At 52.6% G+C, this 24,287-nt stretch overlaps 11 protein-coding genes across 11 annotated transcripts; 5 read left to right on the top strand and 6 right to left on the bottom strand.

Annotated features, from left to right (window-relative positions):
- Positions 1-185: 185 nt before the first annotated feature.
- Positions 186-5,828, top strand: utp10 (snoRNA-binding rRNA-processing protein UTP10; the record flags this gene model as incomplete). The annotated part of the gene is made up of 5 exons (XM_046094662.1): positions 186-562; positions 631-3,682; positions 3,739-5,136; positions 5,190-5,334; positions 5,389-5,828. 5 exons carry the CDS (start codon positions 186-188, stop codon positions 5,826-5,828), a joined length of 5,412 nt encoding a protein of 1,803 aa, XP_045950641.1.
- A 1,870-nt stretch (positions 5,829-7,698) lies between these two features.
- On the top strand, positions 7,699-9,878 carry LDX57_012913 (arrestin (or S-antigen), N-terminal domain protein). Its single transcript, XM_046094661.1, has 2 exons — positions 7,699-8,209; positions 8,273-9,878. The coding sequence occupies exons 1-2, from the start codon at positions 8,008-8,010 to the stop codon at positions 9,637-9,639; spliced, it is 1,569 nt and encodes a 522-aa protein (XP_045950640.1). The 5' UTR covers positions 7,699-8,007; the 3' UTR covers positions 9,640-9,878.
- A 63-nt stretch (positions 9,879-9,941) lies between these two features.
- On the bottom strand, positions 9,942-10,728 carry LDX57_012912 (uncharacterized protein; the record flags this gene model as incomplete). Its single annotated transcript, XM_046094660.1, has 3 exons — positions 9,942-9,989; positions 10,047-10,547; positions 10,597-10,728. 3 exons carry the CDS (start codon positions 10,726-10,728, stop codon positions 9,942-9,944), a joined length of 681 nt encoding a protein of 226 aa, XP_045950639.1.
- A 258-nt stretch (positions 10,729-10,986) lies between these two features.
- TRP3_5 (anthranilate synthase / indole-3-glycerol phosphate synthase) lies at positions 10,987-13,209 on the bottom strand (the record flags this gene model as incomplete). Its single annotated transcript, XM_046094659.1, has 3 exons — positions 10,987-12,637; positions 12,694-12,997; positions 13,074-13,209. The coding sequence occupies 3 exons, from the start codon at positions 13,207-13,209 to the stop codon at positions 10,987-10,989; spliced, it is 2,091 nt and encodes a 696-aa protein (XP_045950638.1).
- A 531-nt stretch (positions 13,210-13,740) lies between these two features.
- Positions 13,741-14,694, bottom strand: LDX57_012910 (SDR family oxidoreductase; the record flags this gene model as incomplete). The annotated part of the gene is made up of 4 exons (XM_046094658.1): positions 13,741-13,812; positions 13,891-13,990; positions 14,064-14,604; positions 14,655-14,694. 4 exons carry the CDS (start codon positions 14,692-14,694, stop codon positions 13,741-13,743), a joined length of 753 nt encoding a protein of 250 aa, XP_045950637.1.
- A 518-nt stretch (positions 14,695-15,212) lies between these two features.
- LDX57_012909 (NmrA/HSCARG family protein) lies at positions 15,213-16,456 on the top strand (the record flags this gene model as incomplete). The annotated part of the gene is made up of 5 exons (XM_046094657.1): positions 15,213-15,257; positions 15,334-15,819; positions 15,889-16,078; positions 16,149-16,321; positions 16,379-16,456. The coding sequence occupies 5 exons, from the start codon at positions 15,213-15,215 to the stop codon at positions 16,454-16,456; spliced, it is 972 nt and encodes a 323-aa protein (XP_045950636.1).
- Positions 16,457-16,832: 376 nt separating this feature from the next.
- On the top strand, positions 16,833-18,894 carry LDX57_012908 (Zn(II)2Cys6 transcription factor; the record flags this gene model as incomplete). Its single annotated transcript, XM_046094656.1, has 6 exons — positions 16,833-16,904; positions 16,967-17,061; positions 17,152-17,216; positions 17,270-17,760; positions 17,834-18,546; positions 18,612-18,894. The coding sequence occupies 6 exons, from the start codon at positions 16,833-16,835 to the stop codon at positions 18,892-18,894; spliced, it is 1,719 nt and encodes a 572-aa protein (XP_045950635.1).
- Positions 18,895-19,090: 196 nt separating this feature from the next.
- Positions 19,091-19,994, bottom strand: LDX57_012907 (uncharacterized protein; the record flags this gene model as incomplete). The annotated part of the gene is made up of 2 exons (XM_046094655.1): positions 19,091-19,417; positions 19,569-19,994. 2 exons carry the CDS (start codon positions 19,992-19,994, stop codon positions 19,091-19,093), a joined length of 753 nt encoding a protein of 250 aa, XP_045950634.1.
- A 19-nt stretch (positions 19,995-20,013) lies between these two features.
- Positions 20,014-20,877, bottom strand: LDX57_012906 (uncharacterized protein; the record flags this gene model as incomplete). The annotated part of the gene is made up of 1 exon (XM_046094654.1): positions 20,014-20,877. One exon carries the CDS (start codon positions 20,875-20,877, stop codon positions 20,014-20,016), a length of 864 nt encoding a protein of 287 aa, XP_045950633.1.
- Positions 20,878-21,430: 553 nt separating this feature from the next.
- Positions 21,431-22,284, top strand: ALTA7_2 (Minor allergen Alt a 7; the record flags this gene model as incomplete). The annotated part of the gene is made up of 4 exons (XM_046094653.1): positions 21,431-21,457; positions 21,526-21,611; positions 21,711-22,107; positions 22,186-22,284. The coding sequence occupies 4 exons, from the start codon at positions 21,431-21,433 to the stop codon at positions 22,282-22,284; spliced, it is 609 nt and encodes a 202-aa protein (XP_045950632.1).
- A 373-nt stretch (positions 22,285-22,657) lies between these two features.
- LDX57_012904 (N-acyl homoserine lactonase family protein) lies at positions 22,658-23,651 on the bottom strand (the record flags this gene model as incomplete). Its single annotated transcript, XM_046094652.1, has 3 exons — positions 22,658-23,094; positions 23,190-23,550; positions 23,610-23,651. 3 exons carry the CDS (start codon positions 23,649-23,651, stop codon positions 22,658-22,660), a joined length of 840 nt encoding a protein of 279 aa, XP_045950631.1.
- Positions 23,652-24,287: the final 636 nt, after the last annotated feature.

Here is a 24,287-nt window from a genome sequence, read left to right as displayed (position 1 = left end):
TTCCGCGATTTTTTTCTGCTGGGGAAAAGCGGCAGTAAAAAAAGTTGCTCCGATCAACCTTCCTCTGCCTCCCCTCCAGATCGATTACGCAGTGCCCTTCAACGCCAGTGGAGCTCAAGAAGAGGCTTGTCTGGGGATGGATGCTTTGTGTCTTTTTCGCTAAAATTTAATTCACCCTCAAAATCATGGCTTCGTCTCTCTCCGCGCAGTTGTCGCAGATCGCGGCCAACTCGACCAGCCAATTGAACCTCCGAGCTCAGAGATACCTCCATTCGCAATCGCTGATTTTCGACAAGAAGGTTGCTGGATCTCAAGATTTCCAGACGATTTACGAAATATGTCACGAGGGCTTTCAGGAGCTATGCCTGCTGGACCCCCGGTTTGCGCAGTTCGAGCGGACCATCTTCAGCGAACAGAGCGTCGGCGAAGAGCGAACGGAAATGAACGCTGCTCAGAACAAGGAGCTGGACACGGTTCTGGAGGCTTTTCTGGCGCTGGTGGGAGGAAAATTGCTGTTGAGTCCTGCGGTCAAGGCCGTGGATTGGCTTATTCGGCGATTCCGGTGCGATAGTGACCTAATATCTTTTTCTTCTATAGAGAACACAACTGACCATGGCTGACATCCTGCAGAATTCACGAACACAATACCGCGTTTACGATCCTAACCTTCCTGCCATACCACACCACACCTCTTTTCTTGAATCTGCTCTCGATACTTCCCCAAGACTTGACGCCCACCTTCAAGGTGCTCAACCCGTACAAGCAAGGCCTGGTCAACCCTCCTCGTCATCCGCTTTTGCACAGTGCCACGACAAATAAACCGTTCCTCGCGGCAATCAATGAATATACCCTCACGGTCAGCCGACTGCAGGCGGGCCACCATGCGCTGCTCTCGTTTTGGGCGGGAATTATGACGGAAGCTGTTGCGGGAATGCTGGACGCAGCGCGCTCTGGTCGCCGAGCGGTGGAGAAGCAGCAGCACGACGATATTCTTCTGCGAGTCATCCCGGTGCTGAATGACGGACTGGCCATGAAGGATGTCTCGGAGTTGGTTATTGGTTGCTACATGGTCTGCGTGGTTCTGGCGCAGAAGGCTTCTCTACAGGACACCGTCCTCGACGAGCTGATGGGGGCTGTTGCGGGCTCGTGGACTGAAGAAACGGCGAATTCGGGCCTGATTTGTCTGTCCGTCCTGGCACAGCAGAAGCCCGACGGAACGATACCGAAGCGCGCTTTCAAGGCCATTCTTCGATTGGACAACCTGGTTCAGCAGCTATCTGAAATCTCAACCCAATACAAGACATCCAATCTGCTTCTTGCGCTTGTGGCTGGTTGCGTTCATGATATCCCGAACCAGAAGGACACATCGCGACTGGACCTGTTGTCGCTCATGTTCGAAGCGCAGTTGTTCGGCGAAGAGGAGACCGGCAGGGCCATGGCCTTGGTCTTGAATGCTGCTAGCAACGCGAACAAGGAGGGTGTCATGTCATTGGACTCTCAAACTCACCTGGCTGATCTCGTCCAGTCTTTCAGCAGCTCGGAAACCCTCAAGCCCATTTTCCAGAAAGCCGTCGCGGAATCGTCTCTTAATATCTCCGCTTTGGAACACAATCTGCAGACTGTTCTTGAGTCGGCACCGACGCCAAAGGCCTTGGAGGATGTGGAAATGGAGGATGCAGAGGACAAGAAACCAGAGCAGGATGCTTTCCCGTCAGCTCTTGAGCCCTTGAAGGGGGAGAGCCAGTTCAAGGACTCATTCCTTTCCACTCAGTCTATTCCTGTTTTCGACCGTCTTGTCCAGGTCTTTGCGCTCGCTGTTGGATCTCAGGAAAAACTGGATGCCTTCACCGAGTTGAAGGTTCTCGGAAAGGCGGATGCCACCAAGTCGCCGCAGTTCCTGTCTTTCTTCGTCCGAGTCTTCTCTGGCCCATTCCCCATCGGCACTCGAGGCGCGGCGTTGAGCATTATCTCCACCTTTGTCAGCTCTGCTGCTGCCGACCTTGACTTCCAGGCCCTGCTTCCGTTTGTCTTGGTTGCTCTTACTGATTCGTCGGAAAGAATTCGCCGTGAAGCGGCCGGTCTGTTGACTGCCGTTGGAAAACTGTATAAGAAGACCAAGAAGGCGGACAATATGACCGTTTGGGCTCGTGAAACTCTGTACGGCCAAGAGAAAAAGTCTAAGAACATCCCCTGGCTTTCTGGCCGGGACGCCCAGAAAGTGCTGGAGCGCGCATTCATTCCAGGTCTGGAAGAATACATCTTGGACCCGGCCCATATTGGCCGTGTCCTGGAGGCGACCCTGCGCGGCTCTTCAGTGGCCGACTCCGGTGCTTCGGAGATCAAGAAGCCTCTCCGATTGAACCTGTTCACTCTCCTTTGTTCCCATACCGTTCAGGTGCCGCTGTTTGCTCCGAAGGATGGACTGCTGAAATTGCTCAACCGCGTTGACAAGGCGGGTGGAACCACGCGCACGAAGGAGCTCGAGCCTGTGCTGAAGATGTGGCGAGACTTGGGCGAGAAGAAAGCCCAGGAAGCTTGCCAGAAGGAGCGCATTTCCCTCAGTGAAATGGAGGACCAGATCGTTGCGACCGTCACGCCCAAGGAGAAGGACGCCATCACCGTACTTCTGTCTAACGTTCACCCTTACTCGCAATCCCTGAGCCCGTCCTTCGCCGCCGCCGTCTTCCGCCGCATGAGGGGCATTTGGGTCAAGGTGCCCGAGGACCGCCAAATCGTTGCCGCCGAGCAAATTTTCGAAATCTCTCTCGGCCAGGCGGACTCGCCGCTTGTCGCCGGCTGTCGCGATGTGCTGCGCGGCGTCGAGCTGCCGGGACCCGTTTTGCTTCAATTCCTGCAGAAGATCCCTGCCTCGGTCACAGACATGGAGTCTCTTGGACCGGCACCGAAGAGGAGACGCACCAGCCAGAACAACATGGTCGCTATGACAGTCCGGGACGAGGCCAACCTGGGTCAACTCATGGAGAAGATGACGTTCATTCTGGAATTGGTAGATAGCTCAAAGCCGGAGGCGCATCCGGAACTGGCCGACGGTTTGTTCCAGACTCTGGCTGCTCTTCACCACTTGAAGTCGCAAATCCAGTCTGGCATGAGCTACCTTCTGAGTCTGGTCCTTGGAAGCCTTTTGGCCATTGTCAACCGGTCCAAGGCAAATGCCAAGCCGCAATTTGACACTTCCGTCATCAGGGCCGATCTGGTTGTGGATTGCGTCCGTACTACCGACAGTCCTCAAGTGCAGAATTCGGCACTTCTCCTGGTGGCTGGCTTGTCGGTCATCGCTCCCGAGCTTGTCCTGCACAGCGTGATGCCCATCTTCACCTTCATGGGATCGAGCGTCCTGCGCAAGGACGACGATTACTCCGTTTCCGTGATCGACCAGACGATCGACCAGGTCGTTCCGGCCCTCATCCAGTCTTTGCGCAACCAGAAGCGCGACGTGGTGTCGGGTACTTCGGAGTTGCTGCTCAGCTTCACCGCGGCATTCGAGCATATCCCGTCACATCGCCGCTTGCGACTTTTCCATGCTCTCATCACAAAGCTTGGCACGCAGGACTTTTTGTTCGCCGTTCTTGCCATGCTTGCCAACAGGTACTCGATGGACAAGGATGTTCTGGTCTTGATGACTGGACTTGTATCCGATGCTGAGGCTCCCATCGAACTTAGCGTGCGTTTAGCACTTGCATCCCCCCTCTCCTTAACAAATGACTAACTCTGTTGCAGACATATAAGAAATACCTCGACCTCGTCATCGATTCGCTCAAGCAGAAACCTGGTATCTCGCAAGTGCTTCTTGGAATCGGAAGTGATGATGGGCGCGAGCCTCAGAAGGTTGCAGTTGATCTGCTTCGGGCTTTGGCCTACCTGTTCCGTCACTCCTCTTTGAAATCGAAGATGGCCGAGGCGTTCGAGTCCGAGGAGGGCGACGCTCCCAACCAGATTCGGGATCTGTTCTCCCGTATCTTGGAGCAAGTTCTCGCCATTGGCGATTCTATGCAGAGCGTGAAGCCCATCAGCCAGGCCAGCGGCGAAGTGCTCAGCGCGCTGTTCGGTACTCTGTCGCTTGCCGACTTCCTGGACACCATCGAGGTCCTGCTGCAACGACCCAACGACGAACTCCGCCGGAAGGTTCTCCGACTCTTGGAAGGCCGTCTGCGCCAGAACCCTGAACGGGACGGCCCATCGCAGATCCGGATGCTCGACTTCCTGCCGACGTTGGTTACCATCGTGGAGTCGTCGCCCGACATCTTGCTCAAGCACGCGGCCGTGGCTTGTATCGACCGCATTGCCGACAAGTACGGCAAGAAGGACCCGTCGAAGGTCATTCCGGCGGCCATCGCGGTGGCCGGCAAGACCTGCATCGGCTCCGAGGACGACCGCATTCGCATCATGGGTGTGTTGTGTTTGGCCTCGATAGCCGAGGTTCTCGGCCAGGCGATGATTCCTGCCCTGCCGCCGGCGGTCAGCCAGTCCCTGGCCCTGCTCGAGCTGAGTCTCGAGGCTGGTCAAGAGAACACCCGACTGCACGATGCGGTATACTCGCTGTTCTCCGCCTTGTTCGTACACCTGCCCTTCATGATCTCCGCTTCCCAGCTGGACAAGATTCTCTTGCTTTCGTTCAAGTCCGCTTCCTCGGAGGAAAGCGAGGTCGAAAGCCGACAAGAGGCGCTGCGATTGATGGCACGCAAGGTCGACCTCGCCGCCACCTTTGGTGCGGTGGATCGCAACTGGCAGCACGCTACGGCGGCTGGTCCGGAAGCCACCAAGGAAATCTTGGAGATGGTCAGCCTGGCTATCGAGAAGCACCCCAAGTCCGCTATCTCGAAGAACCTGCCCACTCTTACGAATATCTTGTTCAAAGCGTTTGACCTGCGCCGCGAGCAGATCTCCCTTGGTACTCGGGCCACTCTTGAGCTGTCGGATGTGGACGAGATCGAGGAGGGCATCAACGATATGACGATCAAGATGATCTACAAGCTGAACGACACGGCTTTCCGTCCGATCTTTGTCAAAATGCTTGACTGGGCCAACACTAGTGTTTCGAAGAAGGACACGCAGGGCAACTTGGCCCGCCAGACGACGTTCTTCAAGTTCCTGCAGGTGTTCTTTGGAACGCTCCAGGTATTTATCACCGACCCTATAGTTCTAAAATAGACATTGCTAACCTGTTGCAGTCGATCGTCACCGGCTATGGCAGCTACATCATTGAGACTGTGGTTTCTGTCCTCGGCAAGGCCAAGCCGTCCGATCAGGCGACCAAGTCTCTCTGGCTGGCGACGATGCGCATGCTCCGCAACGCCTTTGAACATGACCAGGATGGTAAGCGCTTGAAGCTCTCTATGTCCCTGTCCCGCGAGCTAACGATGATCCCAGAATTCTGGCAATCTCCCTCCCATCTCACCGCCATCTCTCAACCTCTTATCTCGCAACTGGCCCACGCGACTAACCCTCCCAGCGCCAACCTGGTCATTGCCGAGACGGTGCCGACCATCACGGAACTGGCCGTGGCCGCCGACTCCACAGACAACCACAAGGAGCTGAACTCGACGCTGATGCGCTTCCTGCGGCCGTCCACGGTCACGGGCAAGTCGGCCGGCGGCGAGAACCCGTTCACGCGCCTGGCGGCCCTGAAGGCCGAGCAGTCGCTGACGGAGCAGTTGGGCGAGGAGTGGCTGGCCCTGCTGCCCGAGATGCTGCCGTATATTAGCGAGTTGATGGAGGATGAAGACGAGCAGGTGGAGCGGGAAGTGAGGAAATGGGTGAAGCAGATCGAGAGTGTGTTGGGGGAGAGATTGGATGATATGTTGACCTAGTTAAGACCAGGTGGATGCATGATTGGCGTTGGTTTCTTTTCGAATGTTTCATTTTTTGTATATGAATGAAAAGTTGTAGACTTGTTTATATCATCCTGATGGTTTTGATAGTATTTTTTTTTCCTGTAGTATTTTCATGGAGCTAGCGTAGGGTCGTATTACGAGTTGACTATCAGACCGAGGAAGAGACTATAGCCGGGGTGCTGACAGGGTTTTATATTGTTTTCCCTTCTAGGAAAAAGGCAGTGGCATTGATGTGTATGCCAGAACGTGGAGCTCCAAGGCTGAAACCCGGCTCTGGCAGTTCCAAAGGCAATACAACATTCAGTATTTTGGCAGAATATCAGATGTTGAGAGAAGGCGCTGAAGCCGTGAACAGCAAATGGTCCATTACTGTTATGGCAAATAATAATAGCTATGGACGTGGTTAATTAGGGCTAATAGTACTAGCCAGGGTCCGGAGAGACAGGACAGACTACAGAGTAGGGCGACAGAATTTTCACGATGGCGTTATCACCCATTGCATAATGAAAACGCAAACCGGAACTGGGAATGTCCCCATCCTCTTACTTGATGGCGTTACTTGAAGCCGACTCGCTCTCCCTGATAAACAGAGATTTATATGAAAAAAAGTGGTGAAGCCGGTCGGTTAGTCTCGGATCTGGCTGGGTCGGTCGCGAGGCTCGGTTAGCGTCGCTTGCGAGAACGGAGGTGTTTTGGATGGATGGATGGCGTTGTTGTTGCGCTTGTTATTGTTGTTTGATCGGGTGATATCTGTCTGTGTGTCTGGATTGGGAATTAATAATGAAGGAGAAAGAAAGTAAGAGGAAAGTTCAGAGAATACGAGCTTAATAATGTAGAAGCTGCTGCTGCAGCGTCACGGTCGGCTGTCCAATATTGAGAAGACCAGAAGTAGAAGACCAGAACACGGAAAGACGAGAACAACACGAGTCAGACTAAAAGCGGTCCGATGTCGTAGGGCGTGAGGATCCGCCGAGTAGTAGTCCGTGAACTAGATGAATCTATCGGCGAGGACCTGCTGGCTTTTCCAAATCACTCGTATTCCATTATTTCCATAGCTTCAATAATCAATCACTAGTCCTGTTGGGAGTCTGCGTCAACGACACGCAGCGAACACGTCGATCGTCCCCCTCGATAGTTTCATTTGGACGCATCACATGGAATGACGGAGTCCCAAGAATTCAACGGTAGGAGAAGGAGTCCGATTGATCTTCACGAAAGCTCAAACGGAAGAATGGAGATCACTGGAAAGGGACAACGATCTTCGTTCATGGCGTCAGGGGAGCTCAACTTTGGACCGGATTAGGGTTGGTTCCAGACTCGCTGAAGATTCGTCATCTTCACTACGCTGTATAACTTATACCGTAGAACAAGTTCACTCCTATATCGCTTAGAGACTCGTAAAGTGAGACCACGCCGAACACGCCGTCCACGCCGTCGACTTCTCCGAGGAGTCACGCCCTCTCAGACCGTTTAGCCGGCGGTCTTAGCGTTCTCAGCATCGGTTTCCCGCAGGGCGTGTGGAATGTCATTCCCAGGGCGCAAGTCAAAAGACGATCGTCGACGGTTCCACCAATTGCCGCCCGGTGGATCCTGGCGTCGTTCGAAGGACTAGACCCGATGAAGAACCTGACGAGAGAAAAGGATTGCCCTCTGACTGGCTGTAGTGACTAGTCGCTGGCTGGTTTGGTTCTATGGAAAGAGCTTGCGTTAAGCTTGCGATGCCGTCGAGGACAAATGAGGGTTTCGCCCACCCACGTGCTCGCATGGCTTCAAAAACGAGATTTCCAAGCAGGAAGGGATGTGACTCACGCGCAACAATGATTGATTGCTTTTATTGTCTCGTATTGGATTGCTAATTCAGAGGGCTACCACCTGCAATGACGTCCTGGCTAGTGGCTATACTCCGTTGAACTAGATATTAATATTGACTAGATCCTGACCCCCCTGGGGGAAAACTCCCTTGCTCCACCGGCCCATTCCATTACTCAATTGCAACCATCACCCCATCCCTTCATTCTTCTTAAAAGCTGGGGTCGTCACTTTTTCCTCTCTCCTCTCTTGTGATTGTTTTTTCTCCACCCTTCCTGTCTTCTGTAGTTTTACCCCATATCTTCACCGAAGGTACGCTGCCATTGACGGATACAACCATCTGGAAATGGCTTCGTCCTTCGTCACTCGAACCTCCAGTACCCTGGAGGCTTTCACCTCCCGTGCGCAGCCCAAGGTCACCGTTGACCTACAAGGCCAGACCGAGGGTCTGGTGAGCGCCTACACCACTGGCGACCGCATTGAAGGCACGGCTACCGTGACCGTCGACCGTGATGTCCGATTCGACGAAGTGGAAATCACCTTTGAAGGTATGTCCACGCCCAGCCAGTCTACCTGAAGTATTTACCTAGAACTTTATTGACACTGTCTAGGGACTTCTCGCACCTCCGTAGAGCGAGCATCCATCCCCGGCCGCACCGGCGCATATCAGACCTTCCTACGCCTGCGCCAACCAATCGACGACACCGCATATCCCACTCCGCGAGTGCTCGAGCCCAACCGCCGCTACGAATTCCCCTTCACCTTCGTCGTGCCCGAGCGTCTGCTGCCGCATGCCTGCAGCCACCGCAAGACCAACCTGCACGTGGAAGCGTCGCACACGCTGCTGCCGCCCACGCTGGGCGACGCGATGCTGGCCGCCGACGGCAAGACGCTGCTGGACGACATCTCGCCGGACATGTGCCGCATCGCCTACTTAGTGCGGGTTACAGTGCTGCGCAAGAAACCGAGCGATTCGGACAATGCTACGCCCAAAAGCCTCGCTTCCGTCGGCAAGAAAGTCCGCATCGTCCCCGCCGTCGAGGAGGAACCGCCGCTCAACGTTGCCGATCACGAGCCCGTATACTGCACTCGCAAGGAAAAGGACGTCAAGCGCGGCCTGCTGCGCGGGAAACTCGGCCGTTTGGTCGTGGCCGCCTCGCAGCCTCGACCTGTCCAGTTGCATCCCGGCTCCAACGCCGCCGCAGACAACCACACCAGCAGCGACAGCCCCGTCAGCACTGCGGCGACGCTGCATCTCCGCTTCGATCCCATCGGCACCGAACCGCCGCCTCGTCTAGGCACCGTGTGGAGCAAACTGCGCGTCTCGACCTACTTCAGCGCCGAGCCCTGGCCCGACTACCCGTCGCCCTCGTCGCCCGCGATGTGGGCACAGATGGGTCGTGGCGGTTACACTGAGTCGGTGCCTCTGTCGACGCTGTGCCTCGCCTCGTCGTCGGCCGGCTGGACGCGACACGAACCGCCCCGTTTGGACCGTTGCGACTCGCGCCAATCCAGCACGTCGTCCGGCTCGGACGCCGAATCCCTGACCGGTCCGTCTGCCTCGTTCGACGGCTCGGTCTATTACACCGCGTCCGTGGTCGTGCCTGTCTCGCTGCCTGCTAAAAAGGCCTTCGTGCCCTCCTTCCACTCATGTCTCATCTCGCGCGTCTATGCCCTCGACCTGAGCATCTCGTATCACACGCCTAATGCGAATATTCTGACCCCTACCGCCTCGCTGCGCGTTCCGTTGCAGTTTACCTGTGCGAGACGCGTCCCGGTGCCTGGGAAGGAAGACGCTTGCGAGATATCCATCGACGAGGTCAATGCCGAGTTCTTCAACCCGCGCAGCGTGGCGCCCCCAGAGATGCCTGTGTCTGCGCCGCCGGAGTACTCCGAGTTGCGTCCGTTCGTGGCTTCTCCGGATCGGTCGCGCGATCTGTTGACGAGCTCCACGGGGAGAGTGCGGACGGCTTGTTGAGCTGTCTAACTGTCTCTATGTCAGTGTTGAAGGGAAGGAGGTCCAAAGATAGAAACCAGAACAGGAAACGCGTCACGACTTTAAGGAACAAAAAGTAACTACGGTGCGATTTGACTTGATGAATTTTCACAGGAGTTCGGATACAGGTTTTGATATACCCTTGTTAGCAAGCCATTTTGCATATTCAGAGTTAGATTAGATCAGTGATAATGTTAATTAGTTGATCGGTTAGATAATGCATCTTAGACTCATTTACCAGATCATGTATTCACGAGAAATGACGTGACAGTCTTATAGGTGACCTAATAATAGCTGAGGTTTGGCAGTTGACCTTCCTCTTGATCCCTTTTCTACATTCAATTAGTCTTACCATCAGAACCCAAGGAAGTGACAGGCTCTCAACATACCAATAAATCTCCAAAGCTCCTCGCCCACAGGAACTCTTCTTCGAAGTACTGCTTCACCTGATGATCCTCCATCTGAGCCTCTGTATATGTCGTCGAAACATCGAAATCGATCCAAACAACTCGCGACGCTTCCCCATGCACAAGAACAATATTTTTCGGATACGGGTCATTATGAAGGACCCTCGCGCGATGAATCTCACTCAACCCCTGCATTGCCACCTGGAAGCGTTCCGCGGAGTAATTCACGCAGTTCAGCTCTTCTGGGTCTGGTAGATATTCAAGCATGATGGCATTTGGTTGATTCTGATCGCCTGCGAAGTGATCGAGATGAGGACGATAGAGAGCCGGGTCGAGTTGCTCGATATAGCCATGGTAAGCTGGTACCACGCCTTTCTGACACACTCCCCAAGAGTGCAGGTTCTTGTAAGCGGTTAATTCGCGGCGGAATCGGTTCATGTCACGGCCATTCGGGGCGTAGCCGGGGTCGCCGTTGTTGTGAAACTACTAAGAATTAGTGTGGTGTTCTGGCTGCCTGGTGGAGAGTACGGACCACTTTTAGACAGTAGCGATTGTCGCTTAGCGTTATCTCGTATAGAGAAGATGATTCGGAGCGCTGGAGTAATCTGCAGAATTTGAGCGTACCGGGATCAAAGCTCAAAGGGTGTGTGTGATTGCCGGACATGGTGGATGTTGTATGTTTAGTTGGGCGATTGAAGGACATGAAGAGAATGAGTTGTCACTGCGTAGGCAGCCAGGCAGCGCTAGGCAGAGCCCTTGCCTTTCACGTTTCCCATTTCCCAACTGTACTACGTTTCTTGCTATTACAAAAATAAAACAAGATAAAAAAAATAACAAATTAACTGGCAAGTATAACAACAAACTGTGGAATTTAGAATTTAGCTTTTGCGGGTCTGACAATAGAACTTTGATCTGTCATAGATTAGAATATCAAATCCCATCCAATTTCCGGACCCAACCGAGGAAGATGATCAGCTACGCTCTGAACATCCTTGTCGCCTCTTCCGCTCAGACTGATGACAATATTCTGCCCCTTCTCCATCGTCCTGGCCAGCTCCATCGCCCCATAGACAGCATGAGAAGATTCCAGCGCAGGCAAGATCCCTTCGTATTCCGCTAGTGCACGAAATCCGCGCAACGCTTGCGCATCCGTAGCAGCCATGAATCGAGCTCGCTGGCTATCCTTCCAGGAGCTTAGTTCCGGGCCAACTCCCGGATAATCCATGCCCGCCGAGATCGAATGCGTGGTCGAAACCTGCCCTTGATTATCTTGCAGCAGATACGTATACACCCCGTGAAGCACGCCCTTGCTGCCCCGGGTTAGCGTCGCTGAATGGCGAGAGGTATCTAAACCATCGCCTCCAGCCTCGACGCCTAGAAGCTGGACCGGATCGTGAAGGAAGGGATAGAACATGCCCGAGGCATTACTTCCGCCTCCCACGCAGGCAACCACCGCGTCGGGAAGTCGACCAATAGCTTCGTTCATTTGTTGTTTGGTTTCATCTCCAATGACTGATTGAAAGGTACGCACAATCGTGGGGAATGGGTGCGGTCCTGACACCGAACCCAGGACATAATGCGTCGTGTCTAGGGTTGATACCCATGCCCGGAGAGCCGCGCTGACTGCATCGCGCAAAGTCCGCCCCCCCGTCTGAACTGGCACAACTTCTGCGCCTAGCAGCTTCATGCGGAACACATTCAAGGCTTGTCGGCGTGTATCCTCTTCACCCATGTAGATGACGCATTGTAGACCAAATTTAGCGCATAGAGTGGCTGTGGCTACACCATGTTGGCCGGCTCCAGTCTCGGCGATGATCCTCGTCTTTCCTAGTCGTCGCGCAAGAAGAATCTGACCGAGAGCATTATTCACCTTATGGCTCCCCGTATGGTTGAGATCCTCTCGCTTTAGCCAAATATTCGCTCCCCCGACGTGTTCTGTAAGCCGCGCCGCAAGATGAAGACTGCTGGGCCGGCCGAGGTAGGCGTAATGGGCCCGAAATTCGTCCCAGAAGGTAGGGTCCTGGCGTGCTGCTTCGAATCCGCGCTCGAGTTGCAAAAGGCAGTTTATAAGGGCCTCTGGAACATACTGACCGCCGAATTCACCGAACCGTATGCTGGAGGGAACCCGACTGTCCAGATACAGGGCATTTCTTTGGTCACGGAAAACCGGTTGAGTGGCGCTCTGATAGTCTATGAGCACCCCGTTTGTTCCTCTCGTCATCCTGCGGCCCGTGATTCCAGCGAGGTATTCTACCACACGAGTGGCCGCTTGACCAGCCGGAGCCGCGCCTATTACCTTGAGAATTTGGCTCCCGATCACGCAGCCCTGCGCGATGTCCTGCACCGCTAAGAAGTGCTCCCGTGTACTCACGCCGAATCCTACGGCGGTGGGAGTTCTCCCAGACCAAGTTCGAACTCGGCTCATGAGCTCCCCAAGATCCTCGCCCAACCGGTCAGTAGCACCCGTCACGCCCATGCGTGAAACCACATAGATAAACGAGTTGGCCATCTGACACAGCAGCTTGACGCGCGCATCGGGCGTCGCAGGGGAGACAAGTGGGATGAACGAGAGCCTGTAACATTCTAATATCAGCACATTGGCCCTCGCTAGCACTTCCATTTTACTAACCCGAATGTGTTGCAAAGCCCGCGGAAAGAACCTGCTTCCTCCGGCGGCAAGTCTGTCATCACGAAGCCATTGACGCCTGCGTCTTTGCAGTCGCTGACCATCCGCTCCTCCCCATATAGGAGAATTGGGTTATAGTACCCCATCAACAGGATCGGGACCCGGACACCTCTCGTCCTCGCCTCACGCACCATACCCAAGACCGTTGTGATCGTGACCCCATTCGCTAGGGCTTTTACATTGGCTGCCTCGATGACTGGGCCGTCGGCAATCGGATCGGTGAATGGAACGCCAAGTTCGATAACATCTAATGCAAGATCATTGAGAAGGTGTTAGTCCTATTGAAACAAAAGCTGCGTAGGGGAAAGGTAGTCCGTTCATACCAGCGCCGCCAGTCTCAAGTGCCAGGAGCAGTTCGACCGTCTCCTCGATCGTAGGGTACCCTGCTGTGATATAGGCCACTAGGGCAGCACGCTGCTGACTCGCAGCTCGAGCGAAAGCCTGTCGGATGTGCTCCATACCTGCAACTAATGTCTTCGGTAGTTGCTTGGTTGGCCGAACGGATTCATTCCAGATGGCATTCTTCTCTATATACGCACATGAGCGCCCATGTTGTGAGTCAGAATGCAGTGCAGGAAGGCCATCGTCATCCGCCTTTCCACCACCCGTATTGACATCCGTATTTCCGTTATCGTTCGAGATGTTCTACGGATCTTGGTGGCAAGAAAAGTGACACAGGTAGATTCCCGCTTTGTCAGCGGGAAGCCTCGTGGAGAAACCCTAAGTCGGAAAGTGAAATACTATGTTCTGAGATTTCACGGTCTTAGGAGAAAACTAAAACTCTACAGGGTACTACCAATCCGTTGAAGATTACAGAGATACTGTTCTGTCTTCGTCTATCAAGTAGACTTGGAACTTCCATATTCCTCCATATGGCGGAGGAGTGGATACAATAAACTGTCTCCTTATACCACCGAAGTCGGGAGATCCACCGGTTTGCTCAGAGACACTAGAAATGTATACTGTACCCTTATAATACCCGTGCGTGGTTTACCACGGCACATGCTCGCCGTTGTGGCCCAGGAAGTGACCAGATGTAGTTGATTTCGTAGCTTGTTCGATCTATGAAAGCAATGCAAGAGCACGGGTTAGCAGCCTATCGATACTTCTATAGAGAAGAGAAGAAATGGTTTCACCAACCACTTGAATAATACCGTTGACGCTTTGTTCCACCGTCAACGTGGCCACTTCGAGCCCTTTGGCGCGTGCCCCACGGTTTCCCATATCGGTTTGAACGAACCTGTACCACGGAAGTTAGCGGATGCCGTCAACATAGCCATATGATTACTATCGTTCCCTGTTCTATGACTCACCCAGGGTCCACGGCCAACGTAATGAGGTCCTCATATTCAAAATGAGCTCTCCTCATGAAGTAATTTCCTGCCACCTTTGACATCCCATATGCGTTCGTGAGAGATGCTTTGTTCTGCTCCAGCTCAGCAAGACTGGCCAGTTCCGTCGATACATATACGAATCTTGGTTGCTGCTGACTCGCCTGTAAGAAGGGAAGCACGGCTCGGAATAGTCTCAATGGGCCGAAGGTGTTAATATCCAGGTGCTTCTGTAAGTCGGAGTCTGTCATCTCGATCAGGGGTCCATAGTGATCGCAGATTCCCGCGTTGGCCACAACAACATCAATCTGTGAGATTCCGTGCTGTGCTTGCAGTTTCTGAACCGCCTCGATGATGCCGCTGGGCTGATCAAGACTGAGGGATACAGTGATGAGATTGCAATTTGTACCACGAGGCAAGGAGTGCAGATGTTCTGTTTTCTCGGGTGAAGTATCCCGACAGGCCGCGATGACCGTGATGTTCGGCTTTCTCAGGTATGCAGCCACAAGGCCTTTTCCGATACCTATCTGAACTGTTAACACTTGACATATGGGATATGTCGGGGTAACAGACCTCGATTAGCACCTGTGATCAGGACAGTAGTTGGAGCCATAGTAGTCAAAGTGTATACTTTTCTCGTTGTGCTTCGATAGGCTAGCTCGTTTGCTTTGGATGTGATTGCTGGCTCTGTAGATTACAGTAGGTGCCAAAGCCGGACCGGCGATGGGAATTTATGGTCGAGAGGTAGTATCCAATTACTGTTTCCTGAGTCAAATCAAGCTCGGTCGACAGTGGGGCCCGTCAAGGGACTTTGACCTCTGTTCGCGCCCACCGCTGGCCGGATGACTCCGGCGCCAGATCGATAGGCAATATGCCGATGACAAAGCGGCATTTTGCAACTACAATCCCTGAAGTTCTGGAAAAGGCGTGACAAGGAGTTATTTTCCGAAGCTATTTCCAGTATCCCGATTACTACGCCGTACTATAGTTCCGAAGATCCGTGACAAGAGGAATTCTTCAGACGCGATATAAATAGCTGCGGTCAATCCTACATCATTCTATTCACAGTCTATCTGTATTCCAGCATTCCGAAATTCCGGATTAATCAGCCAGTTTTCAAGGACTATTATCATGTCTCCGCGAACCGTTGTTGTTATAGGTGCTACTGGCTCGCAGGTTCGTCAGACATCCTGCTACCTTCGTACCTCTTGACAAGTGGCTGACAAGTTGCTTCAATCCTTCCCGAATCCAGGGCGGCTCCGTTGCCAAAGAGCTTCTCAAAAGCCCGCACTTGTACAAAGTCAGGGCTGTGACGCGCGATCCCAGCAAACCAGCGGCTCAGCAGCTCGCCGCACTCGGAGCAAGCGTTCAAGCCGTCGATCTCAATGCCGGCGTTGAAGCCCTTGCCACCGTCTTTGCAGGCGCCGATGCTATCTTTGCATTGACGGACTTCTGGGCTACGCAGTCCACCGAAATTGAGATTAAACAAGGCCGCAGCATTGCGGATGCGGCGGCTCGTACCTCGACTCTCCGGCATCTCGTTTGGAGCGCGCTTCCCGACCCTGAGAAGCTCTCCCGGGGAGCGCTTATGCATATCCACCATTGGAAGGGCAAAAGCCTCGTCACGAACTATATTCGGCAGCAGCTTCCAGATCTGTGGGCCAAGACCACCACTGTGCTATTTCCCAACTATTTCGAGAACTGCCTGACTCACCCGGAGCGGTATCTGTCTAAGCCTGTTTGTTGACTTTCCCTCCCCGGTGTTTGGAGTACTTTGTGCGGCTGAGGTTTGCTTACACATTTCCAGGATTCGGAGGGTGTTTATAACATGAGCTTTCCGCACAGTCCCCGCACAGCCATGCCCAATGTGTCGATTGGCGATACGGGCAAGCTCGTCCAGCTCGTTCTCGAATCCGGAACCACTTACTTCACCAAGACCATCGCGTTCTATAATCAGGCACTCACGGAAGCAGACAAGCTTGCTGCCATTGGCAAAAGTAACTATAGACCGCACCGTTCCCTTTCCTGTGCCCAACCGATCACGGCTGACTGAAATGTCCACCCCAGAGTATAATCTACAGACCAGATATCACACCTTGGGCCCCGACGAGTTTCAAAAGCTTCTAGAGACTCGGGACGGCATGTCTCCTGAGATCGCTCTGGACTTTACCGAGCAGCTTCTCATGTTTGAGAAGTTCGGCAATGTGTACGATGCACCTGAGTTTGTGCAGGCCAAAGAGGTACGTGTCATCTTGGTTGATAGATGCGTTGATGAGAGGCTGATCGCCACTATGCAGATCCCTGGACTGAAGCTCCAAACCTGGGACAAGTTTCTGGAAGAGAATGATCTTCTCGCCTATATGAAGAGGTCCTGATGGGGCTGACATACGAGTGGTGTCGTGCCATCTACTGCCGTCCTTCCTAGTTTTGACTAGGGCTATAAAGAGATTCAGTGTGATGCTCTGAGAAAAAGAGGATTTGCAGACTGCTTAGACCAGGGCAGTTGTGTACTTTCTAAATGCACTGGGCCACTAGGGAATCAACCTTGGGTCCATCATAACACAACCTTAATTCCGTAGAGCCATAGTATACCAAATCACTGCCTCAGGCAGCCAGCGACGGCTTACATAATACCGACACCGGCAATCTGCCAAAATTGATCGATGCGCCTTGGACTCTTCCAGTGGCTGCTAGTCCTGCTGTCTTATCCTAGATTGGTGAATTCATAACCATCAGCCTGTCAGCAGACCAATGGCGCCGACACCAAGGTCTCGATATAATACGAAACGGGCAACGGCCTGCGATTCGTGTCGCAAGAAGAAGGTCAGCTCCGCTAATTTTGAACAGAGCACACTGGATGTATACATCTAACTGAAGGTCTGAAGATCAAATGTGACGCCGAGTATCCGCAGTGCAACTACTGCCTGCACAATAATTTCGCGTGCACCTATACTCGGCTGGACTCGGGATCGAAGAAAAGGTATGTTTAGACTATCATAGCGTCATCCGTCTCGATCCGATTAGACCTGCTCTGGTGTCAAAACGACCGATACTGACCGACCTTGTGCAGAAAGACGAGCGACCAAGAACTCCATGGCGAGCAGCCTGCCACCCAGAAAAATCTGTCTTCTACTAGTTCGTAAATCCCCTCGACACCACAGGATTTGATTGGCTAAATAAACCCCTAGAAATCTCAATGGTCAATCTGGGCTTGATGTATCTCAACGGCATGCGTCATACCCCGGATGAAGGGCGAGCGTGGATTGAATCCCGCACGGGTGAGACCGTTAACATGGATAAACTAAACACAATGGAGCTGCCGTGGACTAAAGCTGGCCCTGTCAGGCCATCTTCAACGATCCCGAAGCTCCCCGCTCGCCCTATTATTGAGCAGTATGTTGATATTTATTGTTCGTCATACCAAAGTCTTGTGTTTCCAGTGATTAGCAAATCGCTGTTTGCTGAAACACTGGATCTTGCCTACGGACCGCAGGGCCAAGATGCAGATAGTGCCAAGTCTTGCATTTATGCCTTCCTGTCGGTGGTGATTATATTTGGATTCGAGACTAATCTGGGCGATGTGCTTGATTGTGAGACGTATGCCGCAGCCGCTCAGAGTTTCACAGTACAAATCATCAACGAGATGACTATAAATGGTCTTCAGGCTCTGATCATGCTTGTATGTCGACTCCGGCCGAACCCTGTTAAGGACATATATCAAGCGTTTGATCATGAACTGATATCATGATTAGACGCAGCACCAGTACTTTCTGGGCGATTTGCAAAGCGCCGCAGTCTCCGTGTCAATCGCCAGTCGGCTATTATTCAAGCTTGGCGCACATACCGTGTCTACTCCCGCCGTCTACAACAAGAGCCAACCAGAGTGCCACCTACGCGATCTTTTCTGGCTCTGCTACTCTTTCGACCAAGATATTTGCCTCCGGAACGGACAGCCGCCATCTATCTCGGGAGTGTTCTGTAACCTGGACCTTCCACCAAACTACAAAGAGCTTCAGGATTCTAATATGCAGCAAGACCAAATCCTGTCCATTGGTGACGATACGCTTCCCCTGTATCCCTGGGACCTTCGCCTCTCTCAATTAAAGTCCGATATATATGTGGCTCTCTATTCAACAGCCGCGTGCCAGAAGCCCAACTCAGAGATCTTGGAAAACATCCGTAATCTGGACCATGCCTTGGAACAGTGGCGAACAAGCCTGCATCCTGATATTCGACCGCCGTTGCAATTCTCTCCGGGGATGCCCACGAATACACACCTCAATACCCAGGCCGTGTTGCTACGATTAGCTTATTATCACTGCGTCACAATTATCCACCAGGCTAGCGAGCGGCATCATGACGGGCCTGGGATATGCTCAAGTATAAGCCTAGCTATTAGTGCCAGTCGATCCACCCTTTCATTCCTTCAAACCGCATTACCCGTCGTCGAAGGCGAATGCTTCTGGTAAGTTCCTGCACGATAGAGAGAGAAGTCAGCATCTGTTTTGACATTTATTTCCTTCACAACAGGGTTGTCATCTTCTACGTCATCACCGCCATCTTGACGCTCTTCCGTAACATCCTGAAGAATCCATTGGACCCTGCGATGGCGGACCTTGTGGACGTGCTGCAAGATGTTCCCAGTTTGATCGGCAGGATTCCCATTCGGACGCTTACATTCGGCCCAATGATTCATCTAAGGTTTTTGGATAATTTTACTGGGGAGCTTGCGAGGCTGGGGAATAGCGCAATCCTGAAGGCCGAGCGTGAGGTGGCTGCTTTGGCGGATGGTCATGATACTGTACATACGTGATCGACGGTTCTGGAGTACTACCGCGTCTAACAAAAACAACATAAAGCACCTACCGCAAATAATCTGAATATGGAACATAAAATTACCTCCGGAAATGTGTGAGTGGGACAGGATGGATTATTCACTCTCTTTTCCTTATCCCCCGTCTCCCTTTCCCTTTTCTATCACACTGCACATGCTGCCCATCCAAAGCGAACTAATTTCCCGAAACAGCGAACCGACTCCACCCCCGAATCACAGTCCCGTATTTCCAAAATGCATAAGGCACAGGGACCATCACGGCACTGATGATCCCCAGAATCGTCAATGTCCACTGTACGCCCATATTCTTGTAGAACGGAATCCCAACCACGGTCATTCCCCCGGCAGCGCAATAACGCGAAATAGTCATGAAGCCCAGAGCGGAGGCAGCGTAGACCTCGTACGCATCAATCACGTACATGTAACAAGAGATGAAGAGGCAAATGCTACCGAAGCCGAAGAGAGAGGAACCAAGGATTGGGGACCAGATTGAGATCGATTCCTGTGATATAAAAGAGTTTCCAGTGAGTCGCTTCTGTGCCTTGTCCTTGTCTTTGAGTTGCCAGGTGGGTAAAGAAAAGGAGAAGGGAAAGGGAAAGAAAAAATATGAACCAAAGTATAGGCGGAGTATGCGGGGGTAAGATTTGACTCACATAGTCTGTCCATCCCATCCAAAAAAGACTGATCGGAATGGCTGGAGCGCCGATCATGGCGTACCAAAGTCGATCCTCGGGTTGAATGATGGATTTAGTTTCATTGAGAGCTCTCTCCCTGTCGGGATCTCGGGCCTTGGAGCTCATGCCTTGTTGATGTCTCCAATACATCAGGGGCACTAAGAAGGCGGTCAGCATGATGCCCACGTACATGGCGACCCAGACAATGTTCGTCAACCCCTGCGACAGATGATGCACGTCACTGAATATGTAACTATAGCCGTCAAAGAAGGTGAAGAGCACAATGTAGAGAATGGTCATGTATAACGCCAGCAAAAGAATGATCGGTTCGCGAACAGCCAATGTGAATTGCCGTGTGCAGGCTGTGGTAATTCGAGAAACGATCGAAGTCTGGTCCAGATCCATCTTGGATCGAAATCGAGGATCACCTTGTAATCTGGCGCAGGTGTTTGGCCTTCCATCGCAGAAGCAGGGGGCCAAACGTCTCCGGCTGGAGGAACACAATGAGACTGAGAACCAGGCCTGCCATAATCAACACAATCCAGTTCACCCAGCGCCATGACAGTGTCTTTTGACCCATATACGACGCGACCACCGGGCTTAGGATTGCACCTCCGAAGGAGAGAATGGCATAGCCTGGAAAGCTTAGTGTCTTCTCCAGCGGATCCCAGATATCGGCTACCGTGCCACCGGCACAAGTCAGCGGCGGGCAACCACATACCCCAGCCAGAAAGCGACAGACCAGCTTGGCGGAAATGTTCGGTGAGAGGCCAGAGCCCATTATGAAGAGCATGAAGAGCGAAGTAGAGATCGTGTAGACCGCGTTGCGGCCTAGGATCTCGGAAAGAGGTCCGGAGACGAGCGAGCCGGCAGCGAAGCCGAGGAGGAAGATTGCGGTGAATAGCGAAGCGACTACCTCGCTAACATGATACTCGGCGCTGCTTTGAGCAAGGACAGCGGACTCGATAGATGACGATGCGCTGACCGCAAATGCCAGGGCAGATACATTCAGCGTGGCCATTATCCTGGTGCGAAGGCTGAATTTCCGTGGATTAAGCGGATCGTGTTCGCTTTCCCAGTCGACGAGAAACACTGGCTGCGAGCCGCCATGGTTGTCGGTATGATAGATCAGTTTGATCCCCGGCATCAAGAGCACCTCAGTGGGTGCTTGATGCTGCTGGCTCCTTCCAAGACCTTGTCCTATGACCCTCTGTTTCCAATCGGGGCAAACCTCGAGCTGTTTCCGGACAGCACTTTCCAGGGCGCGGTATTGGCGATATGACTGCATGACTGGAGGTTTCGGCGAGCATCAGGAGACGTGACACAGTGCGCCATCAGATCGAAGAAACGTAGCCACAGGGTGTTATGTATGGAAATGTCCACGATCTATGATACTAAACCATATCCGACACCGGAGAGATGTCTCCGCGTAGTAAGCGGAGTGGGTCCCCCTTTGCCCTAGAAGTATAGACTCATAGTCAATCCCCTTCACTTCCCTCTCATGGTTTAGTTCACGTAGAATGAGTCTAGGCCCAGGGGAGCATACCGGGAATCAACACAGGACAGGGAATTGGGCCTTCCAAATGATTACGTACTGATAACCAATTCTCACCAAACTCCCACCTTGTTTGGAGTTGATCCGAGAATATTGGCCAATTTGTCAGGTCTTACTCAAGGTTTTATAACTGGTGAATGCACAGTGACATGTATTCGCGCGGAACATTTCCGCATCGCAGTTGGATACATATATCATGCCATAGTCCCTAACTGTATCCTTGTCACCCGCACATTCGCTCTCAGTCAGGTTTCCATCTACGCATATCCAAGCAACCACCCTCGCCATGGCTCCACGAATTGCTATTGTCTTTGTATGCAGGTCCTTATTCTCATGGACTTGCAAGGAGCGAAAAGCTGACTCTTTTTTTGTGCTGATCAGTATTCAATGTATGGCCACATTGAAAAGCTGGCTCAAGCCGAGCTCAAGGGCATCGGGAGTGCTGGAGGATCTGCGGATCTCTTTCAGTGAGTTCACCTTTCGCAGATTTCTCCTTCTTCTCCCTGTTACAGTAAATTTGTGTTATAGTTTGCGTTCTTTCGTGTCTTCAGTGGCTCACCAGCCAGGATCCCGGAGACTCTGTCTGAGGAAACCCTTGCGAAAATGAACGCGCCGCCCAAGTCCTCGATCCCTATTGCTCAGCCCGAGAAGCTTCTCGAGTACGACGGCATTCTCTTCGGTATCCCCACCCGGTACGGGAACTTCCCAGCACAATGGAAAGCCTTCTGGGACAGCACTGGGGGCATTTGGGCAACCGGCGGCTACTGGGGTAAATACGCCGGTCTGTTCGTCTCCTCTGGCGTGCAAGGTGGCGGCCAGGAGTCGACCTGTCTTGCGGCGATGAGCACACTGGCCCACCACGGCTTCATCTATGTCCCGCTGGGATACAAGACTACGTTTGCTCACCTGGCCAATCTCGAGGAGATCCACGGAGGTAGCCCCTGGGGTGCAGGGACCTTTGCTGTAAGTTTTCCTTGCTCATCCCTCCTCCAACACATGATGAAAATGAGTGGACCTAAATGCGTGTGTGTCTATTGTCAGGCGGCCGATGGCTCCCGCCAGCCTACTGAGCTGGAGCTCAAAATTGCCGAAGCTCAGGGTAAGGCGTTTTATGAACATGTGGCGAAGGCGAATCCTTAGGTAGCTGTGCACAAGACGCACACTCAAGGCTGTTGATAGAAATAGAAGTATAGAATAAAGGGTTCTCCAGATATAGTCCTCAAGTTGAGACTGCGCCAGACCTAACATATATATCCCCAGCTTTTGCAGTATCTTCTCCTGGACTTCAAACCATAAATATCTCAAGCCCGACTAGAGAAACAGTACCTAGCTATAAGCGGGCATTCATACGCAAGTAGCTGGTATTTCTCTCAAGATCACAATAGTCTATGAGGATGTTGAAAGTAATCGCAAATCGAATCATATTGAGAGTCTACCTTGATGGCGATAAAATCAAATATAGATTATCAGTGTAAGTGAAAGGCATCGCAGTTCACGTACTCAGTGCTAGTAATTATTCCAGGAAGCCAGGACTTTGCGGGAACCGGTCAAAGTAGCTCTTCTCATGACCCAAGCAAACCCTAGCATTAGTGCGTCGCACCAACATACGCACATAATCTCTACTCCGATGCCACGTATTGTAATCCCTCATCAGGAACCCCTGAGGTTTCCCATCCTCGTAGTTCTCCTTCACGTGGAAGAGGTCTCCCGTTAGCACCACCGTGCCAGAAACCGGCAGGGCCAGCTCGACTACCAGCAGCCCTTCGGTATGCCCAGGACACCGGTGCAAGACGACCCCGGGCCACGGCTCCACGATCTCCTCTGCCACCGTCTTCCAATTCAAGATGTCGGCGCGCAGGTAATCCGGTCGGAATAGCCCACTGTCAATGCCTGTCGCGGAGGCCCAGAAGGCGTTCTTGAGTTCTGCCTCGTGGCACCAAACCTCCACATCTGTGTAGGTATTACTCTGGTCAGCCGATATTTGTCCGTCCCTTTCTTGCTCGATTTCCACCGGCAAGGAATCAAGGGTGGGTAGGCAAACGAACCTGTACCGAAGAAATGCTCCAGCCCCCCAGCGTGGTCAAGATGCAGATGGCTCATTACAACAGCCTTGACATCCGTGATCTCTCCGGCCCCGGTGGCTTTGATTGCGGCCGGTAGAGAGTGAACCCCCTTCACCCACACGCGGGGAGCACATTCTAGAAATTCCCGATCCCACGACTGAATGATATCCTCACAAGACCCAGTGTCAAATAGGATAAGGCCCGCGTTTGGGTGGTAGAGCAGCGCCGCGATCATCAGACACGGCCGACCCTCGTGAATCTGAGATGACCTGCCACTGCGCGGGACATTGGCACCGGAAAGAACGTATGATGCATCGATGTCGAGGATGCCTAAGTCAAGTAGCTTGTTTCATTCTGTTTAGCGGTAATGCTCGATAAGTCGCGTATGATGGGGTCACCTACCCAAAGTTTAGAGCCGGCAGGCAGAGATGAACTAGGCGACATGTTCTCTTTACTGAGGGTCCGCAATACCGGTGAAAATGATTGCGTTCTCGCGGTTTCGAGACAGATCTTGAGGGCGGTTCAGGAGAGTTGGATAGTAGGCTTCATTTATGTTTGTCTTTTCGGCATTACGGATGTAAACGAGGTCTTTGAATCAATAATCAGTTCTTCCGACACTCCTAATTCCGAGATCGTCGTTTGGAGTGGAGAAAGAAGAGTTAATACCTGCTGGCCCATGAGCAAACATAGTCCGTCTCACTGTCATCTTTCTTGTGGGGGTTACCAATGCTATGAAGGAGACAAGAAGAACTCGATTACTGATGGCATATTGAATATGGACTTGAGTGCATTTCTAAAAAAATGAAACTAATACTAGACCCATTTTTCTTCTTCGAATAGAAGCTTCTCAAGGTCTAGACAAGATGACACATCTGCGTCGAACATGTCTCCACTGATCAAGGACATAAGGGCGAATGAGCCAACAACTCTCTTACGGCTCTTTGGATAGGGTGTTACTGTTGGATCACAAACAGACGCCCCGGCCACGGAAGCTGCCTTGACCTGCCTTCCAGCCCAGGCGCTTTGTTTCTGGTCAAGGAAGGGCGTTGCCCAAATGTCGGTGGAGAGCAGTTCCGCTAT

This window comes from Aspergillus melleus (assembly GCF_016097325.1).
Source record: "Aspergillus melleus strain CBS 546.65 chromosome Unknown contig9, whole genome shotgun sequence".
Taxonomy (NCBI): Eukaryota; Fungi; Ascomycota; class Eurotiomycetes; order Eurotiales; family Aspergillaceae; genus Aspergillus; species Aspergillus melleus.
The sequence above is the reverse complement of the archived record's forward strand: the minus strand, read 5'-3'. Positions and strand labels throughout refer to the sequence as shown.

Excerpts from the sequence above, each read along its gene's own strand:
- LDX57_012913 (XM_046094661.1), top strand. The coding sequence starts at position 8,008 with ATGGCTTCGTCCTTCGTCACTCGAACCTCCAGTACCCTGGAGGCTTTC. Across the intron at positions 8,210-8,272 it reads AGTGGAAATCACCTTTGAAG|GGACTTCTCGCACCTCCGTA; the intron begins GTATGTCCACGC and ends GACACTGTCTAG.